This window comes from Mustela putorius, unplaced genomic scaffold (genome assembly GCF_011764305.1).
Source record: "Mustela putorius furo isolate JIRA1106 unplaced genomic scaffold, ASM1176430v1.1 tig00000174_pilon_pilon_pilon, whole genome shotgun sequence".
Taxonomy (NCBI): domain Eukaryota; kingdom Metazoa; phylum Chordata; class Mammalia; order Carnivora; family Mustelidae; genus Mustela; species Mustela putorius.
Genome location: NW_025421304.1, coordinates 18,134,230 through 18,159,056, shown reverse-complemented (window position 1 = coordinate 18,159,056; position 24,827 = coordinate 18,134,230). Strand labels below are relative to the sequence as shown.

The 24,827-nt window shown below is 52.4% G+C and overlaps 1 protein-coding gene across 2 annotated transcripts; it reads right to left on the bottom strand.

Moving 5' to 3' along the window:
* Window positions 1-1,644: 1,644 nt before the first annotated feature.
* Window positions 1,645-24,779, bottom strand: ADGRG3 (adhesion G protein-coupled receptor G3). Of its 2 annotated transcripts, none has more exons than XM_004744258.2 (12): window positions 22,958-24,779; window positions 19,263-19,425; window positions 14,389-14,524; window positions 12,798-12,944; window positions 11,857-11,991; window positions 11,253-11,292; window positions 11,025-11,116; window positions 10,779-10,891; window positions 8,529-8,809; window positions 8,268-8,361; window positions 6,601-6,884; window positions 1,645-4,926 (listed from the first exon to the last, which is right to left on the bottom strand). In XM_004744258.2, exons 1-12 carry the CDS (start codon window positions 23,016-23,018, stop codon window positions 4,814-4,816), a joined length of 1,659 nt encoding a protein of 552 aa, XP_004744315.1. In that variant the 5' UTR covers window positions 23,019-24,779; the 3' UTR covers window positions 1,645-4,813. The 2 variants fall into 2 exon arrangements, with proteins under 2 accessions (XP_004744315.1, XP_004744314.1); XM_004744257.3 differs by lacking the exon at window positions 22,958-24,779 and adding an exon at window positions 21,858-21,992.
* Window positions 24,780-24,827: the final 48 nt, after the last annotated feature.

Here is a 24,827-nt window from a genome sequence, read left to right as displayed (position 1 = left end):
CACAGAGCAGACCCTGCGGGGTGTGGCGGGGGAGAAGCTGTCTGGAGAAATCCCATCCTGACAAAGTTCGTCAGTTGCAGCCACTTGGGGGAGACAGCAATCGCTTCAATTCTCAACAATAAATAATGATTTTAAATTCTGGCTGGAATATTACTCAGTCATGAAAAATACAGTGTGAAGAATAAATGAAGCTGAGAGCAAGGTCATGGGGCAGCATGTCCTGTGATTACTTCTGGGGAATTCCCTTGGGGCAAGGGCGAATGAGGAGGGAAAGGTAAGCAGGTGGTGTGTCTGGCTGATCTCATTTCTTTTGTGTATTTATTTATTCCCTTTTATCCCTAGACCTAACCCCATTCTCTGACCTTCCTAGGCACCTATTCTGATCCATTTTTTCCCCCCAAATGGGCACTGTTTTGCATGCTGCTGTTTTTAACTATGTACATGATACTGTGTTAATACCTCCTCCATTTCTTCTATTTTCACGAAGAACTGTGTTTTTAGTTCCATCCATGTTGCTGTGTGTCCACGGTAAGGATCCACTCTGTTCTCCCAGTGACGGACCCCACCCTCAACTCCCTTTGCCACCAACCCCTACAGATAATGCCACACACGTCATCGGCTGTGCCTCTTCTAGACCTGTAAGAGAATTCCTCTTGGGGAAAGGACCAGGAGCAGGACTGCTGAATGAGCGGCAGCTCCCTGTTTTTCTCCAGGCTGTGAAAGCTACACTCTACCCAAGGTCCACGAGGCCTGAGAGATCCTTGCCCACCCTCACCCCCCACCCAGTAGTTGACATTATCCAGCTTCCTGTCCTGCCCTTGGCCAGTTTCATACAATGAGGTTACAGTGATGTCCCTCCATCATCTTCAAGTGCAACTCCATGATCACTGATGATTTCCAATGTGTCTTTGTGGGCTAACTTATTATGTTTAGATAGTTCCTTCTCCGAAATTGCCATTTAAAATCTCAGCCCATTTTTCTCTATTAGGGAAGTACCTTTGTTTTGATGTGCAGGCTTTCCAGATGTTGATTCTTGGTTTCAGATGTTGCAAATACCTTCCCCCACTCGGTCCCATGCCTGCTAACGTGGCCTAGGGTGTCTTCCACTGAACAGAAAAACGCTTCATTTTGATGTAATGAAATGTACCCGCTCTTGGTCTGATGTTTTGTGCTTATGATGTTTTGTTTGAGAAGTCCTTCCTTGTCCTTCGGTCACAGAAATATTTTACTACATTAACTTTATTGTTTTGCCATTCCTTCGAGAAACTTTACTCTGCCTGGAGCCCATCTGTGGATAAGAAGTTAGGGAGGGGTCCTGTTTTATTTTTCCTCATATAACGAGCCACTTTTCCAACATCATCATGAGACGATCTGTCCCTTATTGGCGATGCCGCTATTGTTGTGCCATAAGACCCCCAGGTGTGTATAAATCTGCTGATGAGCCCTTTTTTCTGCTCCACTGGCCTTCATGCCTATCCCCGCTCGGATCCCATGTTGGACTCACCAGTATGGCCTTGTAATATCTTTACATCTGCAGGTCAAATCTTCTTTTTACGTTCTCTTTCATTAAGGTTAACTTAGGTATTTGAGAGCCATCTGCCTCTGTATGAATGTGACAGAACATTTGGGGGGAGTCTAAGAAAATACCATTTAAAATCTTTATTGGAACTGTGTTGTATTCTTAGGTTAATTTGTGAAGGGTTGCTGTCTTTTTTTTTTTTTTTAAAGATTTATTTATTTATTTATTTGACAGAGAGAAATCACAAGTAGATGGAGAGGCAGGCAGAGAGAGAGAGAGAGAGAGAGGGAAGCAGGCTCCCTGCCGAGCAGAGAGCCCGATGCGGGACTCGATCCCAGGACCCTGAGATCATGACCTGAGCCGAAGGCAGCGGCTTAACCCACTGAGCCACCCAGGCGCCTGGGTTGCTGTTTTTTGATATTAAGTTATCCATCTGGGAGCACAGGGTCAGTACGTCTTCTTATTTCCTGCACATTTGTTGTAACATAGTGAAACTTACAAGGAATGAAGAAGTTGGTACAGAGCAAAAAGAATCAGGCAGGGAGGCGTGGCGGGAGGCCCTCCTTGCAGATGACCACGGTGGCCCGGAGCAAAGCTGTGGCTCAGTCACTTTCACGCTGGGCCGGGGGTCCAGACACCAGGCAGCCTTCCCAGCCAGAATGTCCCTGAAGCCTTCATCCATTCTGTGGGGCCCTACTGCTCTGCCTGCTTTATGGGCTCAGTAGGGGAGGAACTGGCCCAATGAGAGTTGCAGAGGGAGAATGTGGTCCAGACGGGCTGACCTTGGAGTTTGTGCCTTCTGCCTTTAAGCCTGGTGCCGCCCATCTCCCAGACTGCTGCTGTGGTTCTGTGGTGATGGTGGAGCCCCATCCAGCTGCACTGGGACTTGGGGTGCATTTTTACCACCTGCCCTTAGCACGTGCTCAGCTTGGCACTTGGAGCCGCTTTTAGGGTGACCCCAGGTAATGAGGGACCCCAGCCCCTCTGCCCCTGCCTGGCCCTGAGCTAGACAGTCAGTGGAAAGGGACACATCCCCACCATTAAGCACATCTCCCCACCTTCCCTCTCCATTGGCACCAGGAAATCCAGCCCACTTGGTGGCTATGGTTTTGTTGCTCCCACATCCAACTGGGAAAGCCAGAGCCTCAGGAGACTCCGGGATCACGGCGGAGGCAATAGTTCTGGAACCCAGGAAATGCTCTGGGGGGAAGAATGGGCAGCTCAGAAAAGCCCAGCTCTGCATCAGCCCTGTGTGCTGAGTAGCCTTGGGCAGGTTGCTGGACCTCTCTGAGCCTCAATCTCCTCCTCCCACACAGGGGGCCGGTCCACTTGGTGTCCACTTGGCAGAGGCTGTAGAAGGAATCTGGAAGGTAGATTTAGCCCTTCATACCCCTCCCATGTCACACACAGGTCTCAAAGGCTCACGCTTCACACAAAGGTGCCCCCTGCCCTTTCTTTAAGCCGCAGGAATCTCCAATACCAGGGTCTTGACTTTTGCCACCTCACTTAATGCTCTCAGGTTGAGGCAAGAACTTGATGACCTCTATTTTTATGGACAGAGACACTGAGGCTCAGAGAGGTGAGGTGACATGCCCCGCATCACACAGGGCCTAAGTAGCAGCGCTGGACTTTGAACCCAGGCCCATCAGACACGGAAGCAGCTGTAGAGCACGCAGGGTTGTGTTCAGAAACTCTGAGATTTGGGGGTCAGGGAGCCCAGCCCTCCAGTGTGAGAATCAGATGTCTGTAAACCTAAGTCCCCAAACCCACCAAGCTTGTTCACAAAACCTGATATAATGTGGCTCTAACTGTTGCAATTGTCCACACCCTAGAATTTCTCTTCCAGGAACACAGCCGCTTGCATAAAGCAAGGGCCTCTGCCTTCCTGTCTTTCATCCGTTTGCTCGTTTGCTGGGTGGGAGGAGGGAGAAGAGAGGACATCCACGGGGCACAGGCATCAGGGAGCAGGAGGTGAGCTGGCAGCCCAGGGACTGTGGGGGACAGTCTCCTAATAGTGGCTTCTCACCTCTAGCAGGTGCCTGACCTTGGCAAAGCACACTGGCAAGGGGGGGGGGTGCGGTAAGCAGGGAAGGCGAGATGACCCCAGGGGTTAGGAACTTAAGGTTGGAGCTGGGGCATGATTACCTGGGGTGACTGGCCAGGATGCTGCTGTCTTTCTCTCCCCTCCACTCTTTTTTTCTTTCTTTGAGTTGGTTTATCTGTTGATTATATCTCTCTCTCTCTCATCCCTGCCTCTTTTGTTTCCTACTGAGGAAACCAGCGCAATGTTGTGAAACAGAGGCCAGCCACTGGAGGTGACACAGACCCGTGCTGCATCTGGCCCGAGACCCTCCCCAGCTCAGAACCCTGCCCAGCGGATACCAAATTCGCACATCCAGCTCTTCAGCCAACAGATACTTATTTGGGGCCTGAACCGTGCCAGGCTCGGGCCGGGCTGAGCTGGGGAGTGAGGCCGACGTGCCTGCTGCACGGGATTCTGGGGGAAAAGCCTGCTCTCTCTCCACTTAGCTCCACCCGCGGCTCCCCTGCCCTGGCCCTCGGCCCTCCCATGTGCAGAGCTCTGGACCATTCACCCTCCAGCTCACAGGGACGGGTGGATTGGAGGTCAGACCACACAAGCAGCCATCAGAACTCGGGGGCAGCCACTAGTGGTATGACATCCACTACCGAAGAAATGGCATTCTCTGAAATTCCGTGTCCGGGAGAGCTGGAGGGTTGGCAGCCCCCTGAATGGCGGGAGCTCATTCCTTGAAGATAGACCTAAAGCTCTAGTCCACAACTGCCCCAGTGCCTGAGGGGGTGGGGACAGGCAGCCATAGGGTGGGGGTGGGGGGGCAATGGAAGGGGGAGGAAGGGGAGAGGCTGGGTTCCTTCAAGGGGAGACCAGAGGTGGCCAAAGGCAGAGATGAGCTGCTTGGCTATGAAGGCAGAGGAGGTGGGGGTGGGGAGAGGGGGCGGTACTGGCAGGGGTCTTCAGGTGGGGGTAGGGATGAGGGGGCACCTCTCTGTGCTGGCAGGGGTCTTCGGGGAATCAGAAACTTAGATTCCTACTATCCTCGATTCGTGGACTTCAGGACCCATCAGAGTATCTGGACGGAACCTTTGAGGCCAAGTGGTCCCCCCTGGTCCCCATCTCCTCCCTCCCCAGCCACATTGTAAAAACATGGAAACTGAAGCCCAGAGCGAGACAGGGGGCAGCCTGAGGCCACCTGGGGAGTCAGAGCTGAGTCCAGAACGTGAGGCCGGCTCCCAGCCTGACCCCACGGAGGCCTCCTATTCATGAGACATGGTGTGGACCTGGTCGGCTCGGGGCACGCTAGAGGAGAAGGCCACGGTGCTCCGGCTGGGGAAGTAGAGCATGGTGAACCAGCAGAAGATGAAGACACCTGTTGGGAAGGAGGGGGCCTCCGTGAGCCTGTGTGCGGACCCCACCCCTCCCCACCGCGCCAGGCGCTGGGCAGCCTGGCCAGCAGCTGCACAGAGACAGATCGCTCCATTACAAAAGTTCAAGAACTGATGGAAAGAAACAATGGGCAAAAACGAAACCAATGCCCCACCAAGAACCAAAGAGAAATCTTGGAAGAGAGAAACGGAGGCCCTGACAATCACATAGATGTACAGCTATCACAGAAAGGGAAGAGTGAAATAAAGGCATTTCCATGCAGACCAGCTTCTGCCATGCTCCGCTAAGAGTTATTCCGGGACTCCCGCCAGCAGGAAGAAGCAGGAAAGTGGGAGGTATGAAAATTAGAGTAAGCACAGAAATTGATAGAAAAGTCAAAATGCTGTATGGGTTTAAAAGGAGTTTACAACTAAAACTCGAAACAACCACCAAATGATGGAGACGCGTTCCAGCACACTAAGGACCATTGTGTTTGGAAGAGCAACGTACTGAGGCACTTGCACTCAGCTCCATAGAGTCAAGTGTTCAGGCTTAAACACAGATCAGATCAGGCCATCTTGGGTTAGGTGTAGATTCAAGTGTTCAGGCTGAAACACAAAAGGTGGTCCCTGGAAGAATACTGACACAGTCTAGTTTCAAGGTGCCTCCCTCCCCAACCCCGGGATGTTCCCGATGAGGACTCATGATTCTTCCCTGGGGGGACCATCTGTGTCTTCCACAAGCATTAGCTCAGTTACTCATCGCAAAATCTGATGAGAAAAATACCAGCTTTGTCCCAGCTTTAAAGATGATTGGAGGGACTAGGGGACTTGCTGAGGTGGTGTGTGGAACCAGGGTTCCTTTCCGGGTCTGCTTATCCCCACGGCCACCCAACCACAATGCCGCAGGGCCTCAGGAGGCCCTGGGAGTCAGCCCTGTTTGGGTGGGCCTCCGGCCACTGATGTGAGACTTGGACTCAAAGTCAAAGCACACCTCATCAGTCCCTTCACAGCGGTTTCTCTTAGGCTGTGATGCCCGTGTATGACATTGTGTGGGGAGCGAAGAGGAAGGGGGAGCCATCAGTCACACCCCGGACGCCTGGACCTCTCCTACCAAAGAGTAGGACTCAGGGCTCGATCCCGACCCCTGGATATTGAAGGAAAGACCCTGCAGGGGCAGGGAGCACACCTATCAGTCATTTCCTCTGCTAATCACGTTCTTCTGCCACCAAAATTCCTTACAGACCATCTGCGTCCTGTGCCTGTCATGTCACGTGCCCCTGACCTCCTGGTCACAGCTGCCTGGACCAGAGGTGGACACCTAACCCAAGATGGCCTGATCTGATCCTTGACTCTCCTGAGAACACAGACCAAGCTGAATCAAACCACATGCCACGGAAGGTCACATGGGATGGAAAAAACCATTTGGGACCCCGGGTGGGAAAGGGCCAGTGGAGAGAGGGAAGGAGTTTGCACAGAGAGAGGGTAAGACACTACACACAGCTCCGGAAGGAAAAATAGGGGAAGTATCGGCTTCAGTTGGGTGGCTGGTGCCAGCTCCCAGGAGGTCAGCCAGCCCGAGCAGAATCCTGTGTCTTGCCATCCACCCCTCTACATACACCCAAAACACCCCCTCACAGATTAGGCGAAGCATCACATGCCTGGCCCCGGAGCCTCACCTTGCAAGGAGTTGAAGAGGGCGAAGATATAGATGGTGGACCAGCCCAGCGGCGTGAGGATGGCCAGCCACCACGTGGCGCCCACCAGGCTAGAGAGCCCCAGCACGGTGAGGACCCCCTTCCAGTTGGGTCCGTGCTCCTTGCCTGCTGTGGCCCTGGGCAGAGTGAAAATCTTCCAGGCCACCAGACCTAGGACCACAGCGCTGAAGAGGGAGGTGACGAGGAAGTAGCCGTGGACGGTGACATAGAGGACAGAGACATCCGTCTTCTCCTGGAACCAGCACCTGGAGGAGGCAGACGGCCACCAGGGCTGGAGACGTGCCCCCACCCAGCAAGTCCCCGGCACTCTCCCCTGACCGACTTTCTGTGACCCAAAAGACCCCTTCCCCCACCCCCACTCCCCACCAACCCCCCCATTCTCCTGGGGAGGGGCTGTCATGAGGCTCCAATCTGCCATGTCTTCAGACCAGCAAGTGCAAAGGAGCCAATGTGGCCCCAAAACATGTTTGGTTTACCCCACATTGTATTGTAAAAAAAATTAAACTAATGACCACCCTTTAAAAAGCGTGAGGTTTGGCATAAGCATCCAGATTTCTGCTTTCCTTTTTTTTTTTTTTTAAGCTTTTATTTATTCATTTGAGGGAGAGTGAGGGAGGAAGCATGAGCAGTGGGAAGTAGGGGGTGAGGGAATGGAGAGGCCAAGAGAGAAGCAGACTCCCTACTGACCAGAGAGTAGGACTCAGGGCTCGATCCTAGGACTCCAGGGTCGATTCCAGGACCCTGGGATCATGACCCGAGCCAAAGGCAGATGCTCAACCACCGAGCCACCCAGGCGCCCCTCTGCTTTTCTTACAAAAGCATACAGCTGGCAGCTCTTTGCATGCTCACCTGAGGGACATTAGGTAGGTATGCGACTGTCAATCTACTACAGTCCCTACCTGGGCCCCTGTGTGCACATATGTCACCTCCCCGGCCCCTGTGGCCCCTGCATTTGAGGCTCTAGGGACAGGACCAACACCCCACCAGCCTCTCTTAGCACAGAGCCATGGGCCCTGGGGAGGGCACCTTGGAGAAGGCTTACTCAGCCCCATGCTTCCTGCACTGCAGAGCAAAAGACCCAAGAGAATGTCCATCACCACCCCCCACCCCAGTACAAATGAGGAGACTGAAGCCCCAGAGGAGGCCAGGCTAGCCCACATAGAAATTCAGAGGCAGCACCTAGCTAGAACCAGGCCTGCCACCAACGTTGGGCAGCTTGGGTCCTGCACAAGGGCACCTGGCTGGGGTGGGGGGGCAGATCAGGATGAAATCTAGCTCACCTCCCATTCCCCAGGCTGAGCCCCCTGCACGGCAGGTTGGCAGAGTGGGGAGGGAGGGGATACCTTTTTAAATCTGCCCAAAGGTGCCATACGGGTTGGTGGTGGCCAGGCTAGAGCAAGGCATCCTGCCACAGCTCACTCTCTCCCGTCTCAGACCCCCCGTCTCATTGCACTTTCTCCTTCCAGTCCTCAGTTTACCCCTGCAGACTGTGAGCTAGCTGGAGAGTCCTTTGCCTCCACTTGGTCTCTCTTCCCAGGATCCCCTCCTCTCCCGAGACATCCCACTGGCCCAGTTGTGTGCAGCCAGGGGCCTGATGTCACTGCTGCCCGCCCCCAACCCCCTCTTACAGCTCCAGGGTGGTGACGTTGCTCTTGTCACGGATGGTGTAGCGGCCATAGCTGTCCGCAGTCCCGGTGCCAAAGACGATGAGGGCAGGCAGGCCTGGGTACAACGGGGGAGGAGGTACGGCATCGCTGGGGCTCCTTTGGCACGTCCTCCTCCAGAATCCCCTCCAGCTGCCCGGGCCTCAAGCCCTCTGCCCTAAACAGTTCTTCCTCCCACCCCTCCCAATCCCGGCCACGTTCCCCGCCCACCCGAGCTGCACCTACCCCAGCCCACGGAGCTCAGCTTCAGGAAGTAGTGCCCAAAGTAGGTGTTGAAGACCTTGATGACAAGCAGGTAGAGGTGGAAGGCTTCCAGGCCCATCCAGGTGAAGGTGCAGAGCAGAAAGTAGTGGAAGACAGCCCCCCGGGCCCGGCAGGTGGCACCCGACAGCTGGGGACCATACCCCATATTGAAGAAGAAGGTGAGATTCAGGAGAAACAAGCTCAAACTCAGGGCCACATGGATCTTGGGGGCGTCTTCTGACTTGAACCTCTGCCAGCAGCACCTGGGGCAAGAAGGCCCATGAGAGGCGGCAGGAGGCGGGGCCACAGTTCCTGTTCGGGGAGGACCTGCACTGCAGGCTCCCCACCTCACCGCCCCTGGTCCGCCCCTGCCAGCACCCCCCCACACACACCCAGGATGAGTGCCACCGGGCTGGGGCACAGGAGCTCTCTCTCTCTCCTGGCTTACAGGGCCCTGGGAGGGTCCACGTCCCACAGGCCTCATCCTCCACGCCGTGCTAGAGCCAAACCGCACACTTGGCAATTCCCTGACTGCACCCTGCTTTTCCACCCCTCCCAGACTTCGCCTCTGCTCTGCTCTGCTCTCAATGCCTTTTCCTACTCTTCCTTCAGAAACTTCCCTGGGCATTTCCTCCTCAGGAAGCTGTCTCTGAATGCCACTTAGCCCATGCTGATCTGGAAGTTTCCTGCAGCACAGGGTAGCCCCCTCCCCTCCCCTCTGACGGTAACGGTAAAATAAATTTCATTGTGATTTGTTCAGCGCCAGCACAACAGGCAGCAGGGGGCCCTGCCCGCATTATTTGAGTGAATGGACCGACCCACAGGGCACAGAGGTAGGAGGCCAGGATGTAGTAGGGTGAGGCCCAGAGAGGATGGAGATTCACTCCCTCTCTGTGGAGCTTCCACTCGGAATTCCTAGCAAATCAGATTCCGAGGGCTCTCATTAGAGGGATAGGAGCCCAGGTGCCTAGATGGGAGTATGAGGCATCGTGTCCACCTCACCTGAGATGTCAAAGCCCACCCATGACAGATGGTGACGAGTCCTCCCAGCGTGCCAGGCCTGGCTCATGAGGTCCACCACTGGCAAGTCCCACTCACCTTACTGGGAATGGGGACTGTGCTCCAGAATCGGACTTGGTGGGGAGCAGGGCTGGCACTGCTCACACTCATGCTTTAGTCTGAGATGGGGTGGGGGGATGCTAGACAGGGCTGCAGCCCAGGGCCAGTTGAGGACAGAGGCAAAGAGGTACATGGAGAGCCCTGGTCTGGACCCAGAGAGCCTAAGCACAGGCCACAGTGATCTCTGCCTGTCCTACACCTGCTCTTCCTTCTGGAAACAGAACTACGTGTCTCTGAGAAAAACCCTTCCCTGCTGGCAGCCCTGATGTTTGGGGTGAGGTTGGCCTTTTGTTGGCTCATATCCAAGAGCAATCATATGACCTGGCCTGGCCAATCAATGTCATCAATCTCTTGACCACATGGGCACATGACCCAAGTGAGACCAGCAAAACTCTGCTCTGGTTATATGTGGGATAAAATTGCATAGAACCCCCCACCCCCACCCCGCACCACACACACACACACAAATGCATGTAAAAATTTGCAGAAGATGTCCTCTGGCACTGTACCAATGTCGATTTCCTGGTTTGGTATAATACTACAGTTCTAGAAAATGTTACCACCAGGAAAAGCTGGATAAAGAAACCAAGGGACTCTATACAGTATTATTGTAATTTCCTGTTAGTCTACGATTATATCAAAATAAAATGTTGAGAAAAAAAGGCTTCAGTGTTGGAATTTGGTATAGAAAATTTGCTGCCTAGCAAGCTAAGAAGCTGTGAGACAATCCCTGGGCTTCCCAAGGTCCCTGAGAGTGAAGAAGCTGCTTGACATGGCTGACAAAGGAGAAAGCAAATTTGGGAGAGGCAGAGGGAGTGCAAGTCCGGGGGACATCTTTTGAGCCCCTGGATCCAACCATGCCTAAAGGGAGAATCATTCCACCAACCACATATTCCCCATTGTGTTTAAGTGAATTTGAGTTGAGTTCCTGCCACTACCAACTGAAATAGCTCTGACACATTTCAACCCCCAACCCCATTTTATAGATGAGGAAAGTAAAGTTTGGAGAGGCTATCAGTATAAAGCTACACAAGCAGGGAGCTTTCTAACCTGTTCTGCTCCCACCCTTGAGGACAAGCGGGAGACTTGGGATGGGGGTGGGGGATCACCCACCTTAGGACAACGTAGAGGACAATGGTAAAGGCCAGGAAGATCATAGAGGCTCCGCAACCAGCCTGGGAAATGCGAATGAGGGACTGGACGGTGGCCTGGTCCAAGATCGGCTTCTGTGGGCGACCCCCCCCAAACCAGGACCCCATCAGTTGGAGGCCAGGCCTCACACATCCCAGAGGCTCTGGACCCTGCCAGGAAACCTCGGTGTCTCCAGAACTGCAGGGATCAGGGTGGGTGGGCCCTTACCAGCAGCAAAGCGAAGAAGGTCAGATGGTCACAGCGACAGATGGTCTTCCTGGCTCTGAGCTCCGTGGAGCAGCCCATGGAAGACCAGTCTCCTGTTGACCGTGGACAGGAAGGGCAGGGAACATAGGGGAGTGTATGAGCATTTGGGGGAGTGGAGGGAGCCAGAGAGGAAGGGAGGGGAGGGGCCCCCACCTGTGGATCTCTGGCCCCCACACCCTCCCTTCCTACCTTTAGTCGCATCCCAGAACACACAGCTGAGGGCCATGTTCTGAAACCAGAGAGTGGGAATCACGGGGAGGCAGGATGAGGCAGGGGGAGGTTGGGAGAGAGGAGAGCAGAGCTCGGAGAAGGGAAGGGAGAGGACAGGTTGCCCTACCCCCACCCCCGGGGTGTGCGTTGGGTAGGAAGCAAGGTTCACCCCACGGGTCACGCAGGACCATGAAGTGCACCATTTGGTGTGCGTGGATCAGCATGTTGAGAGGTGTGGACACTGTGGGGCTGCGGCGCGGGGAGGGTAGCATGTCTGCGTACATGTGCCTTTAGGGGAGTGTATATGTGGGCGGGCGTGTAAACCCGTGTGCGTACTCATGGGTTTGCCACGTCCTTGGTGCTCCTCTGTAAGCACGAGTGGGAGGGTGTCTGCGGGTCAAGTGGACATTCGTGTGCAGGTGGCATGGGTCCCTGGGCGTCCCCGTGTGTGTGGTCTTAGTGGCTGGGGGGACGTGGAAGGCTGGGAGGGGCAGAGTCCTGCGCCTGGCTGTCCATATGCTTGTGTGTGACCCCCCCGCCTGTCTGTCCCTCAGAAGCTGCCAGGTTTGGGTTGGGGGCTCACAGGGGGTAGGTGCTGGTGGGAGAAGGTGATCTCCAGAGGCTCAGCCAGCCTTCTGACAGGTATACTGCCTAAGCTCAGGCCCACCAGGCGATTATTCAACACACGGCTGCCATCCTGCAGGCTGAGCTGGGGTCCCTGTGGAGAGAGATGGGGGGCTGGGCGTTAGAAGGTGCTTTCCCAGCCCAGCGTTGATGGGGGTTCCTGGGAACTTCCAGGACCCATGGCCCTTGCCTGGAGAGCAAAGTCTGTGGCTAGGGGACCAGGGGACCCAGGGACCATGGGCAACCTTCTTCTTGCGGCCCCCTGCAGTCTCCTACCCGGGCTGGATCACAGGGAGCCCCGCACCGAGGCGGACTGGTCGCAAAGCCATCCACACAACAGTTCTCCACTGCTGGCCCCAGAGCTCCTCTGCCCTTTGAGCTGGAGGAGCACAGGGCTGGAAGAGAGATCAGCCCCAAATAGAGGGCACTCATGGTGCACTCTATCCACACATGAGTGCATTACTGCCTCTGAAGATGCTCGCCCAGGACCCATTTGCAAGAACACGGGTGCACTTGCTTGTGCAGACACAGTCATGTGTCTGCACATGACATGCATGATGGCATGTGCACCAGGAGTATGAAAGAACATGCACGTTTGGCCATGCACAAAGACACACAGGGGGATACTTGGGCTACACATACAAGTCCAAGGACACGGACGTGTGGATCCAAACATCTGAGTGTGACCAGTGTGAGTGTGCAGTGCACAGACTCCAGAGACAGAAGTCTGGGGTGACCTCAGGCCGCTTTAGAAATGCTCTCCACAGGCTCATCCCCTTCTTCATCCCCATGGGGACCCACAGCCAAGACTCCAGAGAAGGCAAGCTGGGGCACAGGGCCCTGGTGAACCAAGCATTGACCCACTGAGCTGCCCTGAGCCCCCACTAGGTCTCTCCTCACCTTGAACAGATTCCCCGGACCGACGTCCAGGATAGTGATGGCCAGCAAGACCTCCGACCTGTTCTCCTGCAGGGATTCAAAGAGACTCCTGGGCAGCCGGACTCTGTCGGGGTGTTCATGCTCGTCCTCTGTCACCAGCCCTGGAACCTGGAACCACAGACCCCAGAGTTCCCATCTCTACCCCAGGCTTCCAGCCTTCAACATGGGGCTCTTGCCATTCCCCCACTTCGGAGGGGAAACTAAGGCACCGGGGGGTGGGACAGAACCTGAGGGCATCACTCTGAGAGGCAGGACCCCTGGGGCCACACAGCTAGCTTGGCTCGGTCCAGGCTGTGAGCCTACAGAGAAGCCGCAGCCCTCATGGACCCTCAGTTTGTCCCACTATGGAGAATGGGGCTAACCAGGTAGCTGTGTGACCTCCCGTCACAGTCAGGCTGAGTGTGCGGTGAAGTTCAACCAGCAAGTGTGTGAGGGGTGGTATGCTATGGTGCACTTCTGGCCTGTGTCCTGCCAGCAGCTGTGCTTTCACAAGACTTTAGGATCATGGTGTCTGGGTACTGACCTGGGAATAACTGGAAAGAATAAAGCCCCTAGGAAGAGAGACTGTGTGAGCAGAGGTGGAAAATATAAAACTTCACACAGAATGTGATTTCCACCTCCTGCCCAACAGCAAGTTTTGTAAAAGTGAACAATGGTTAAAATAGTAAAATAAATTTCATTGGTGATTTGTTCATTCTGGACCTCACTGGTCCACTGGGCCTGTAGCCTGGTCTCACCGGGTCCTGCCTCAAAGGCATCCCATAGGTGCTGGAACATTACATTGTAAGGTTGGAGGCAAAGGACCCAACTTTCTCCTTCTCAGTCTGGACCCTTGTCAAAGGACATGAGGTGATCTCCAGGGCCAGTGGGTGCCTCCATGCAGAGGATGGGTCACATTAATAAGGGCCCTTTCTTTCATGTCCTCTTTTCCAGACAGATCTAGAAGGACCTCGATGATGGCCAGCTTGCCTGCTGCCTGAACTTCCTCACTCAGCTTCACCCTTTTAGGGAGGCTGCACCCTGCCCCCTGCACCCAGCACTCCCAGTGCCTTATCTCCCACAACCTTGCAAGTGGGCCACGCCAGCACCATTTTGCAGATGGGACAACCAAGGCTCAAAAAATTCCGGTCATGCACCCAATATCACATTAGCTGGTAAAGGGCAGAGCTGGGACTTAAATCCAGACCCATGTAAATCTAGAGCTCATCTTACAGATGAGAGCTCTGGGGCCCAGAGAGGGGAAGGGGTTTCCTGGAAAACGCCTAGTAAAGGAGTGGGGAGTCCAGGACTGGAACTCAGATCCCCTGACTCTCGATTGGGTGGTCTTCCGAATTATACCAGCCTCATGCCCTGGGTCACTGTCACCTGGATCCACCCACCCAAGCAACTCACTAGCACCATTAGCAAAGTGACAGAGCGCTATCAAATGGGACATACAAGGGATAAGCTTTGGTGGGCACCCAACACAGACCGGGAGTCTCTCAGAATTCTGAAAAATATGGCGGAGGGAAATGGAGTCAGAACCAGCCAACAGGGATAGGGAACTCTTTACCTGGGAAGGCATCAGGGAGAAGAACAGGTCTTCTGAGATGTGGGTGCTGATATTCTGGACAGCAGCCTTCAAAAAAGACATATTCACTATGCTCGTCGGATTCTCCAGCAGATGGTACTCGAATTTTAGCCAGTACCTGCCATTAGAACACCAGCCAGCCCGAAGCAGCAGAATGAGATTGTTGAAACCCATTGACTGAGATACACAAAGTGTCTAGCTTTTATATACCTTTTAAAAGTCTAAATAAGTATTGTAACTTTCATTGTTACCAAATATAATAGTGAATTATAATTATATATATAAGCACTTAATTGTATTTCTCTCTATATATAAATACACACATATATATTTGCATAGATACATGCACTTAAAAATTCTTTGGCCTCACAAAACAATGCAATTCCTTTTCTTGAGGGAAGATTTCCTGATTTGGTTCTCAGAACACCTGAAAATTATTTTAGTTGTGAAATGTAACACAGAGTCAGAAAGTCTAAAGCATAGATGCAAAGTCGACTCCTGTTTAAACACCATCTTCTTTGATATTAGCATAGCCACGCAGATATCTTTGGTTCATGGTTGCATGAGATGTGTTTTTCCACACTGTCCTTTTTTTTTTACATTGTAAATGGTGTGAGGCTCAACAACTTGCCTTCACCCCCAGAATGGATATCATGATGTTCTCCAGACCTCTGAATGCCCAGAAAATTCCCTGAGGTGAAGGGCTCCTGAATTCTTGTGGGGTTTACTTCCCATCCTCTAGTCCACATCTGTTTCCCTAAGGCATCTAAACTACTTGCTAATTTTACTCATCAGATCCAATCCCCATGATGTTGCCAACATAGTGGGCCAGAGTAACAGTGCTCTGAAGAGTGTCAAGATTACTAAGGTCTCTGTGAACTGAATGAGGATAGAGATCAGGAGGATTGACAGAGCATAGAGGAAACCATGGTAGTCTATTGTTGGCTCTGCCAGGTCAAAGTAAACCATTTCCAGTAGCCCTTGAAAACTGGGATAGAGAACAAGGCATTAGCCATGCAATGTGTCAGTTGCCAGGGGTTGTGTTGATTTCCCCTGGGACCGCAGCTGCGATTGGATTCACTGCCCAATTTTTTTTTTTTTTAATTTATTTGACAGAGAGACAGAGAGAGATCACAAGTAGGCAGAGAGGCAGGCAGAGAGAGAGGGGGAAGCAGGCTCTCCACCAAGCAGAGAGCCCGATGCGGGCCTCCATCCCAGGACCCTGAGATCATGACCTCAGCTGAAGGCACTGAGCCACCCAGGCGCCCCTCACTGCCCTATTAAGTGTAGGATAGTCCACAGGCATTCCCCAACGTCCAGCTGGCTTCTGGTGAGCTAAGATCGGCAGTTACTGAGCTATGATAGGCATCACTGCCCCTCCCACGCATCTCTCAAGTCCTTTATGGTGGCATTAATCTCTGCAGTTCTCCCCAGGGATGTACTTTGGTTTCTGGTTTACTATCTTGGTAGGGAGAAGACATTCCAGGAGCTCCCATTTAGCCCATCAATGGAATGCCCTCCCAGAGGCAGTTAAGTGGAGAAAGCATTCTTTTCAATAAATGGTGTTGAAATAATCATATACCCAAATGCAAATAATCATAATGATAATAATAAAGACATCTACTTCATACATGTATAAAAAATTAACTCCAAATGTATAACCTAATTTTAAGAGCCAAAACCACATACACTTATAGAAGAAAATTTAGAAAATCTGTAGCTGGATGAAAGTTTCTCTAATATGATATCAAACACAAACACACATTTAAATCTGACTTCCTCAAAATTAAGTGCTTTTGATCTTCAAAGGATATCACTGAGGAAACAAAGAGACAAGACATACACTGAGAGAAAATATTTGCAAATCGACATCTGATAAAGGACTGGCATGCAGAATACATGAAGAATTCTCTGGGTGCCTGGGTGGTTCAGTCAGTTAAGCATCTGCCTTCAGCTCAGGTCATGATTTCAGGGTCCTGAGATCAAGCCCCGAATCAGGCTCCCTGCTTAGCAGGGAGTCTGCTTCTCCCTTTCCCTCTGCCCCTCGCCCTGCTTATGCTCTCTCTCTCTCCCTCTCTCATATAAATAAAATCTTTTTAAAAAGTAATTCTTAAAACTCTGCAATGAGAAGACAAAACCCTATTTAAAAAAAGAAAGATTTGAATAGTCATTTCTACCAAAGAAAAGATACAAATGGCTAATCACCACATGAAAAGACGCTCAACATCACTGGTCATTTCTGAAACACAATTTAAAACCACAGTGAGCTACCACTGACACCAGATGACCACAGTAGCCGAGAAAACTGACAATGTTGCAAAAATGGACTAGAACGACAGCCCTCTTTCATGCTGATGGGAAAGCAAAAGATATCCTTTGAGGAACAGATGGGCGTTTTTTATAAAGCGAAGCATATCAGATATCCCAGCAATTCTGTTCCTAGGCATTTACCCAAAAGAAACGAAAACGTAAGTCTACAAAGATCTGAATTCAAACGTTCATGGCAGCGTTATTCATAATCATTATATTCATAATAAATAATATTCATTTGGAAACGATCCAATTGTCCATCAACTGATGAATGAATAAACACATCATAGCATGTCCACACAATGAAATATTACTCAGTGATTTAAAAAAAAAAAGAGCAAACTGTTGATACAGGCTAATGTATGAATATAACTCAAAAGCAGTGTACGTGAAGGAAACAAGACTCAAAAGACAGTATGTTGTATGATGCCCTTTTAGAAAACAACCAGAAAAAGCAAATCTCTGGAAGTAGAAAGCAGATCAGTGGTTCAGTGGCTGGGGATGCGAGCCCAGATGGCTTGCAAACAGGCACAAGGGTCCTTTGGGGGCTGGTGGAAGTGTCCGTAAAATGATTGTCTTATTGGTTCCTTATATTGCATTATATACCTTAAGTTATTCAACCGTGCTCTAACAATGTATAGACTGGAGAGTATGTAAGTTGTACCTTTACAAAGCTATCAAAATTAATAAAAGGAAATGAGGTACCACCATATCCTTTCCAGAATGGTGAAAACCAAAACGACTGGTAATACCAAGCATCGCAGGAACTTTCACACGTTGCCAGCGAGAGTGTAAACTAATGTACCCGCACAAAAGACTTCAGCAGTGGTGACCAAAATTCATCAAATGTCTACCTTTTTTTTTTTTTAAGATTTTATTTATTTATTTGACAAACAGAGATCACAAGTAGGCAGAGAGGCAGGCAGAGAGAGAGGAAGGGAAGCAGGCTCCCTGCTGAGAGCAGAGAGCCCTACTCGGGGCTCGATCCCAGGACCCTGGGATCATGATCTGAGCTAAAGGCAGAGGCTTAACCCACTGAACCACCCAGGCACCCCAGACATCTACCTTTGACATCACAGCCACTCCTAGGTACCTACCCCAGAGAAATGAATGTAGATGGTCATGAAAAGACACGTACAAAAATGTTCCTGGCAGCTTTATTCGTAACAGCCCTGGTTAGAGACGGAATGTTTGTGGGCCTCCCCGCAAATTCATACGTTGAAATGGGTTGATGCCCAGACTGACTTTATGGGGGTGTGAAGATAAAGAAGGTTAACTGCTAAGTTTGGGAACAGAATCCACATCTTCTGACCCCAAAGTCCCTGCTTTTTCCAAAATGCGTATTGTCACCATAAGGCAGCACAGAGAAGAATTCCCAGAACAGCCTTCCGGAGCAAAGAAGCTAATGGAGGAGGTTCGGTATGGGGGATAGGAGTGTTTTCAGATCACAGAAATGACATAGCTCAATCAGATTGTTGTCCTAACACTGAACCTGAGCACACAGGGTTTTCGTTCGTTTTTCTCAACAAACGTGCATTGAGCACCAGCTATGAGCTTGTCCAAGTATCTTAGAATGATGGCGAGTTTTGATTCAGAGAGGAGGAGAGAGAGACAAAAATATTTTTGAACCTGATTCTTCGAGATGTTAGGTTCTAAACCCCTTCTTCTCCATTATCCCCATATCTCTGAACCTGTTGGTCTTATCAGTCTCTTAGTCTTACTGATTCTGTATCGTATGATATTTCTAATCAATCCCTCCTTTCCAGATGTACTGTGCCAGTTGGTAGTGAAGGTGGTGGTTCAGCCTTCACACCTACCCAGACCATGCTTGGATCCTACCTGGTCACGTCTCCTGCATCACGACCCTTGTACCTTTCCCTGAAACCTGAGCAATCTTTCTCAAATGCAAAATTGACCATGCTCTTGCTCTGTTTAAAATGTGTCCTTGCTCTACCTCCTCCCATGCTGGTATAGCATATCTGACCCTGCATACTCTGCTCCCTGCTTATATTTCTAGCCTATTCCCTACCCAATCCACCTCCTCATTGTTGCCGCCATCCCCAGCACCTTACTCTTTCACATTTCAAAGCACTGCTGTTCTCCCCCAATACTCCCTGAAGTTCTGAAGCCTGTAGCTCCTAACATTGCTCAGATCCAACTAGAAAACTCCTATGCAGTCTTCAAAGCCTTTTTGTGAATCACCTCCACTGTGAAGCCTTGGCAGTCTTCCTTTCTCTGAGTTAACCTGGCACCTTGCCCACCTTTTTCTATGATTGCTCTCTAGAATCATCATCATTTGGGCCTGTGTCTGACCTTCCACAGTGGTAGGGATGGGGGCTGGTTCATCTCTGCAATCCTTGGATCAGAGAAGTCTCAGTGAGTGGATTGGAGGGAATGTGGGTATCAAACAAGAGAGTGGAAAGATGAGATGGGAGCAGCGTTTTCAGAAGCTATATGAGCTGAGAGCTTGGTCCCTTCCTAACAGCCTCCCGGCCTCGGTCAAAGGAGGCCCCACATTCCTGCTCTAAGTCAGAACGCCCTCTTACCTCTGCAAGTTTTCCAGGTCACAGGATTCATTCCTTGACTCCGAGCACTTTGTGAAGCAGTCAGCAGTGTTCTCCAGGTGGAAATCTTCATATTGGTTCGCATTGACGAGCCCCAGGCAGACGTTTCTCCGTTGCTCAGTTTTGTTGTTAGAATTTTTCATACCTGAAGGAGGGATGCAGAAGGTGTGAATGGGCTGGGTGGGGAGGCAGCAAGGGAGGAGGTTGGAGGTAAGATGCTCAGACTCCAGGGTCTGGTGATGTGGGCTAGAATTTCAGTCCCATCCATTCATGCTATGTGTACTTGAGCCGGACTCACTCTCCCTGGGCCTCAGTTTCCAGGGCAAAAGGAGATATGACCCCCCCCCCCTCATAGGGCCAGTGAGATGTTTTGCAGAAGATATGTACAAAGAGCTTGGCACATGGCTCTGTCGATTAAAGGATTCATATGTTAGTACTATTACCCTTTACCACCTCCTCCAGGAAGTCTGCTGGGCTTTCCACAGCTGTTCCACATCAGACATTCCGAAGCCCTTGCAACTGTGGCCTCATGGTATAACTCTTGGGCGTGTTCTATCTCGGTTCGCCTCTTTCTCCCACATTCTCATTATGACCCTCACAAGCTACCTCCTGGGGTGAGGAAAGAACACTGAGAGCCCCTGGAGCACAGTGACTTGAGCAAGGGCACCAGCAGGAGACAGCTCCAAGACCAACTTTCGTGACTTCCTGTTCAGTTCCCCTTTCACCTGATATGGGGGGTTGGGGCGGAGCTTGGCGTCACTTACCAGCTAGCTGTGTGACCTCAGGCAAGTTACTTAAACTCTCTGAGGCACCCTCTTCTCATCAGCCAAATGGGACTAATAATACCTTCCTTGTGAGTTTGAGGGAAGGTTAGAGACCATCTGTATACATAATAGATACAGCTCATCATAAAGGTTCAAAGAGTCAGTATCACTCCAGGAGGTGAGGATTTCATTGTAAGACTGTTTATATAGTTGTGTATTTACATTGGGCTTACCTATAGGTCTACATAGTTACCGACCTATCAACAAAATTAATACATGCACAGTTTTTTTCAAAACCGTACACAAGAACACAGAACGAGCAGTAAACATCCCCATAGCTCCCAGCTCACACTCCAGAGTTCCCCACCAGCGACAGGTCCCTGCACAACCTCATAGAAGTTTTTGTTAAATAGGCAAGTATCTGAATGTAAATCATTTAAAAATGTACATGAACGGGATCACTGAACGAGGTATCTTGAGGAGCTCTCCACGTCAGAGCCTACTGATGCCTCTTTTTACTGGGTGGGTGTGGTAACACTTTCTCAACAGGTCCTTTGTTAGTGGGCTTTCAGGATCCTCACTCTTTTTTTCCTTTTTCCTATTTTGAACAACACTCTTACATCTTTGTTAGCTTGTGTTAAGAATTCATTTAAAAAAAAAATTAGGTTGGGGCACCTGGGTGGCTCAGTGGGTTAAGCCTCTGCCTTCCGCTGGGGTCATGGTCTCGGGGTCCCGGGATCGAGTCCCGCATCAGGCTCTCTGCTCAGCGGAGAGCCTGCTTCCCCGCCCCCCTGCCTACTTGTGATCTCTCTCTCTCTCTGTCAAATAAATAAATAAAATCTTTAAAAAAAATTAAGATCCTAGGAATTTCTGGGTCCAGATGTATGAGCTTTTTAAAAAGGGGTAGGTCAAAGGACGTCGGGGTGGCTCAGTAGGCCCAGCGTCTGACTCTTGGTTTCAGCTCAGTTCATGATCTCAGGGTCCTGGGACTGAGCCCTAAGTCAGGCTCTGTGCTTGGCGGGGAGTCCCGTTCAGCATCTCTCTCTCCCTCTCTCTGCCCCTCCCCACATGTGCACATGCTCGCTCTCTCTCTCACAAATAAGTAAATAAATCTTTAAAGGAAAGATCTTCAGGACACTGTTTAATGGGAAGAAGCAAATGTCAGATGAATATATATGTAATGGGGTCTTCATTTGCTTTTGAAATAAAGGAGGAAGGGGGAGAGAGAGGAGGGAAACAGAGGGAGAGGAAAAGAGAGAGGAGGGGAGGGGAGGGGGGGCGCCACTCTCCGTGTAATCCTAGCCCTCTGTGTGCCCGAGGGGTCACAAATGGGTGTTGGGCTGCACCCTGACGGGTGTTCACAGAGCCTCCCTCCTGGCCTGCTGCCAAATTTCGGCACAGTCATACATGAGAAGCTTCGGGCAAGTGCAGAAAAGATGACTATCCTTTTTGTGATTATTTTTTGAAGACATTGGAAGCATGTAGCCCAGAGAAAGCCTGGCCCAGGCATTGGGCAGGACGATGCTGGTCCCCACTTAAGACCTGTGCTACCCCTGCCATCCCGCTCTGCCCCGGAAGCTGGCCTCCAGGGACCACCTTAATCCAGGTTCAAGTGGGGGAGCAGGGCCAGGAGTGAGGGAAACGCTACCTGCCCCTCCCTTCAGCTCACCACCGAAGGGACCTGCTTTTTTCTGCCATGGCCACAGCGTCTCCAGCCCAGAGCCTGGCACAGCCCGGAATTCCCCATCAGTGTTTACAGAATGAATGAACCCATGCGCAGACCCAGAAATGTCCACAAAAGAAAGAGACTTACCTCTCCTTATAAGCCTCTCAAGGCTCCTCATGCTGTTCAAACGGCTGACACTTTGCCCAGACTGGAACTCCCCCATCACCATAGGTCACCTCAGTCCCTCGGGGGACCCTTGAAGCCCCAACCAGTGTGGTTTTGTGAAGGGCCTTCCGTGAAGGACCCAGTGTCCCCATGTGCCCCAGGAGACTGGACGATAGCCACGACTGGTTATTGAGTGACTGAATCTGTGGGTTCTGCTGGCTTGCTCTGCAAAGAGGACAACTCCGCCATTTTGCCTCCTTTTTGAGCCAAGGACTGAACTTTGCCCTTCACCGAAGAGAAGAAGATTCTTTGAAGCCCAAAGAGGTTGATCCATGCATCCAAAGCCACATGGCCCCCCTGCTGGGCAGGCATGCAGGACACTCAAAAAATCAGGAACAAAACAGGAGGAGCACCGGGGGCACTGCGATGGGAGCACTCCCTCTGCCCGAGGGGGTCACTGCCAACATCCCAGGGCCCCAAGGAGGGTAGGTAAGATCTGGCCAGCTGGGCTGGGGTGGCCTCAGCTTTCCCAGGAGAGAGAACTGCCAAAGGCAAGGCCTGGGGTCCTCAAAGTGCCTTGGAGAACCCCGCATGTGTGTGCACAAGGCCGACAGAGAGGGTGGGGGAGGGGAGGCTTGTTCCCAGCTCCGGAAACTGGGGACTGGGGGGCCACTCCTGGGACGAGGAGAGGGGAGCCGGTGGGGGTGTCAGGGTGGAAGGAGCCAGACAAGGGGGTAGAGGGAGGACCGTATAAGCCCCAACTGGCCTCAGCCTCCAGAGACTCCTGACCCCCTTCCCCAGAAGCTCGGAGGCCAGCTGGGTAAGAGTGTGTCTGGGGCCTGCCTGTGAGGGAAGCACAGCCCAGACTGGGGGGGTATGGGGAGCTCTGTGGGGAGCACAAGACACCTGAGACCCAGAGCTGACCCAAGTTTATCAGGATGACAACTCACTCGGAGGATGGGGTGAGAGAAGGTACTGAGGCCAACGGATGGGGTCCTTGGACAGACACTCTCTAGACAGCCCCACCCATCCCCGCTTCCCTGTCCCTGGGTCTCCTGGGGGACAAGGAACCAGCTGCTCACCTGAGGCCCAGAGCAGGAGGAGCGAGAAAAGCAGGACCCCCAGGGCCCTGGGCGTCATCATCCTTGGGTAGGCTTGCCCACGCTGGCCAGAGCCCTGTGTCTGAGCGTCCCTCAGGTCCCAGGCTCTGTGGTGTGGCCTGTCCCCACCTCCCTCACCCCCCTACCCTCCCCTCCAACTGCTCAGTGTCATGCTTCCTGTGGCCTCTTTCTCGGCCTTCCTGCTCCACGCCACCATCAGCTGGGTTGTGAAAGGCTAGTGTGGGGAACTGGGCTGCGCTCCTGTCTCACTCCACCCTGTGATCGCCTACAGAGGGGGCTGCTCAGCCCACCCAGGGACACTGCTAGGGGCTGTGAAGTTGGGGTCCAGCAGCCACAGAGGCTTCCACACCCCAGCAGACCCCTGGGGAAAGGCGACGAGCACAGGCTTTGGATTCAGACACTCCTAACTCAGACCCTCTTCTCAGTACCTGGGGGCCCCTCTGACCCTCAGTTTCTTCTTCTGTAAAGCAGAAACAGCAATAGGACTGCCATGGAGGGCTATGTTGGGGTTCGAGGAGACCGGTAACATGCCAGGCACAAGCCTCGCTATAGGGATGCGAGTGGTGCTAACGCATCTTCCCTCACACCTATGGGTTGAACAAGACTGGGATCTATCCCATGCTTGTTGGGGCCCCAGGGGGAGAGGACAAGCTCTGCAGGCCCCAGCCTTCCCTGCCCAGACCAGATAATAGGAGAGGTGGGACAGAGTGTGCAGGAGGGTTGTTGAGGCCTGGGCTGGAGTCTGTCTTGGGCTCACATCTGTCCTGGCCACATGGTGGCTGGGTGAGCTTGGGCGAGCTATCTGCTGCTCTGAACCTCATACAAGACATGCAAAGAGCTCATGAGATCATGCGAGTGGAACTGTCCGCTGGGCGTGGTCGTGGTCGTTATCTCTTTACAACTGTCCCCACTGCGCAATTACTGTCCTATCGCCCAGCTGATCACTGGTGGCTCAGACGGGAAGTGGGAGCAGCAAACACACATGGGGGGGCAGCATAAGGGAAGGGGAGGGGATGATCACTCGGGCTCCAGATCTGATGGCTCTGAGGAAGTCGTGTGGATGAGGCCAGGTCCCTTGGCATGGTCCCATGGTCACTGCAAGATCAAAGGTAGAGAGCACCCCGTCAAGAAGGCATATCCCCTTAGCATCGCCCTGCGGGGCCTGAGTTAGACATGCTCTACCCTGGGGAGTCTGAGGACCCACCCAGCCCCTTCCCCTTCCTCCCACACAGCATGCAGGCAGGATTCTGTTTCCCACAGGCCCTCTGGACCCGGGGAGGGATGGGGAGAGGATGTCACAGACAATCATGGGCCATGGGGGGCAGGTGGGGCTCTGGCATGGTGCCCCAAGCACTTCCTCTGCGGGGAAGACTTGGAGGCAGACGGGAACCACAGGGCCTGTCCCATCTCCTTCCTGGCGGCAGCCAGGTGAGGTGAGATGGTGGACAAGCGCTCTGTGAACTGCGACCTGCTGGGCCCACCGCTGGGGACCCATCCTGGCACAATGACCCTCAGGGGCTCACGGGGACCTGTTTGTGAAGAAGGGCCTGGAAGGAGGGACCCAGAGCATCCAGCACACCTGGAAAGACAGGACCAGGAATTGGGGAGCAGCTGGGAAAGTGGCAGAGTTAGCTGGGCAGGGCCAGGGTAAGCGTCACCCCTCTTGGGCCTCACTGGGGCTGGGGGCGGGCCTGGAGCCACGTGCAAAGCCCTGGGCCCCCCCAAATCCCAGGGCAGATGGAACTGTAGCTTTGCTCTCTGCCAACTCCCACCAGTGCCAGCTTGTCCCAGTGGCTCCGGGAAGGCTCCAGTCTCCAGGAACAAGGTCTCC

Excerpts from the sequence above, each read along its gene's own strand:
- ADGRG3 (XM_004744257.3), bottom strand. The coding sequence starts at position 21,939 with ATGGTGATGGGGGAGTTCCAGTCTGGGCAAAGTGTCAGCCGTTTGAAC. Across the intron at positions 8,810-10,778 it reads GTCCTCTACGTTGTCCTAAG|GTGCTGCTGGCAGAGGTTCA; the intron begins GTGGGTGATCCC and ends TTCTTGCCCCAG. Across the intron at positions 8,362-8,528 it reads GCTGAGCTCCGTGGGCTGGG|GCCTGCCTGCCCTCATCGTC; the intron begins GTAGGTGCAGCT and ends CGTTGTACCCAG.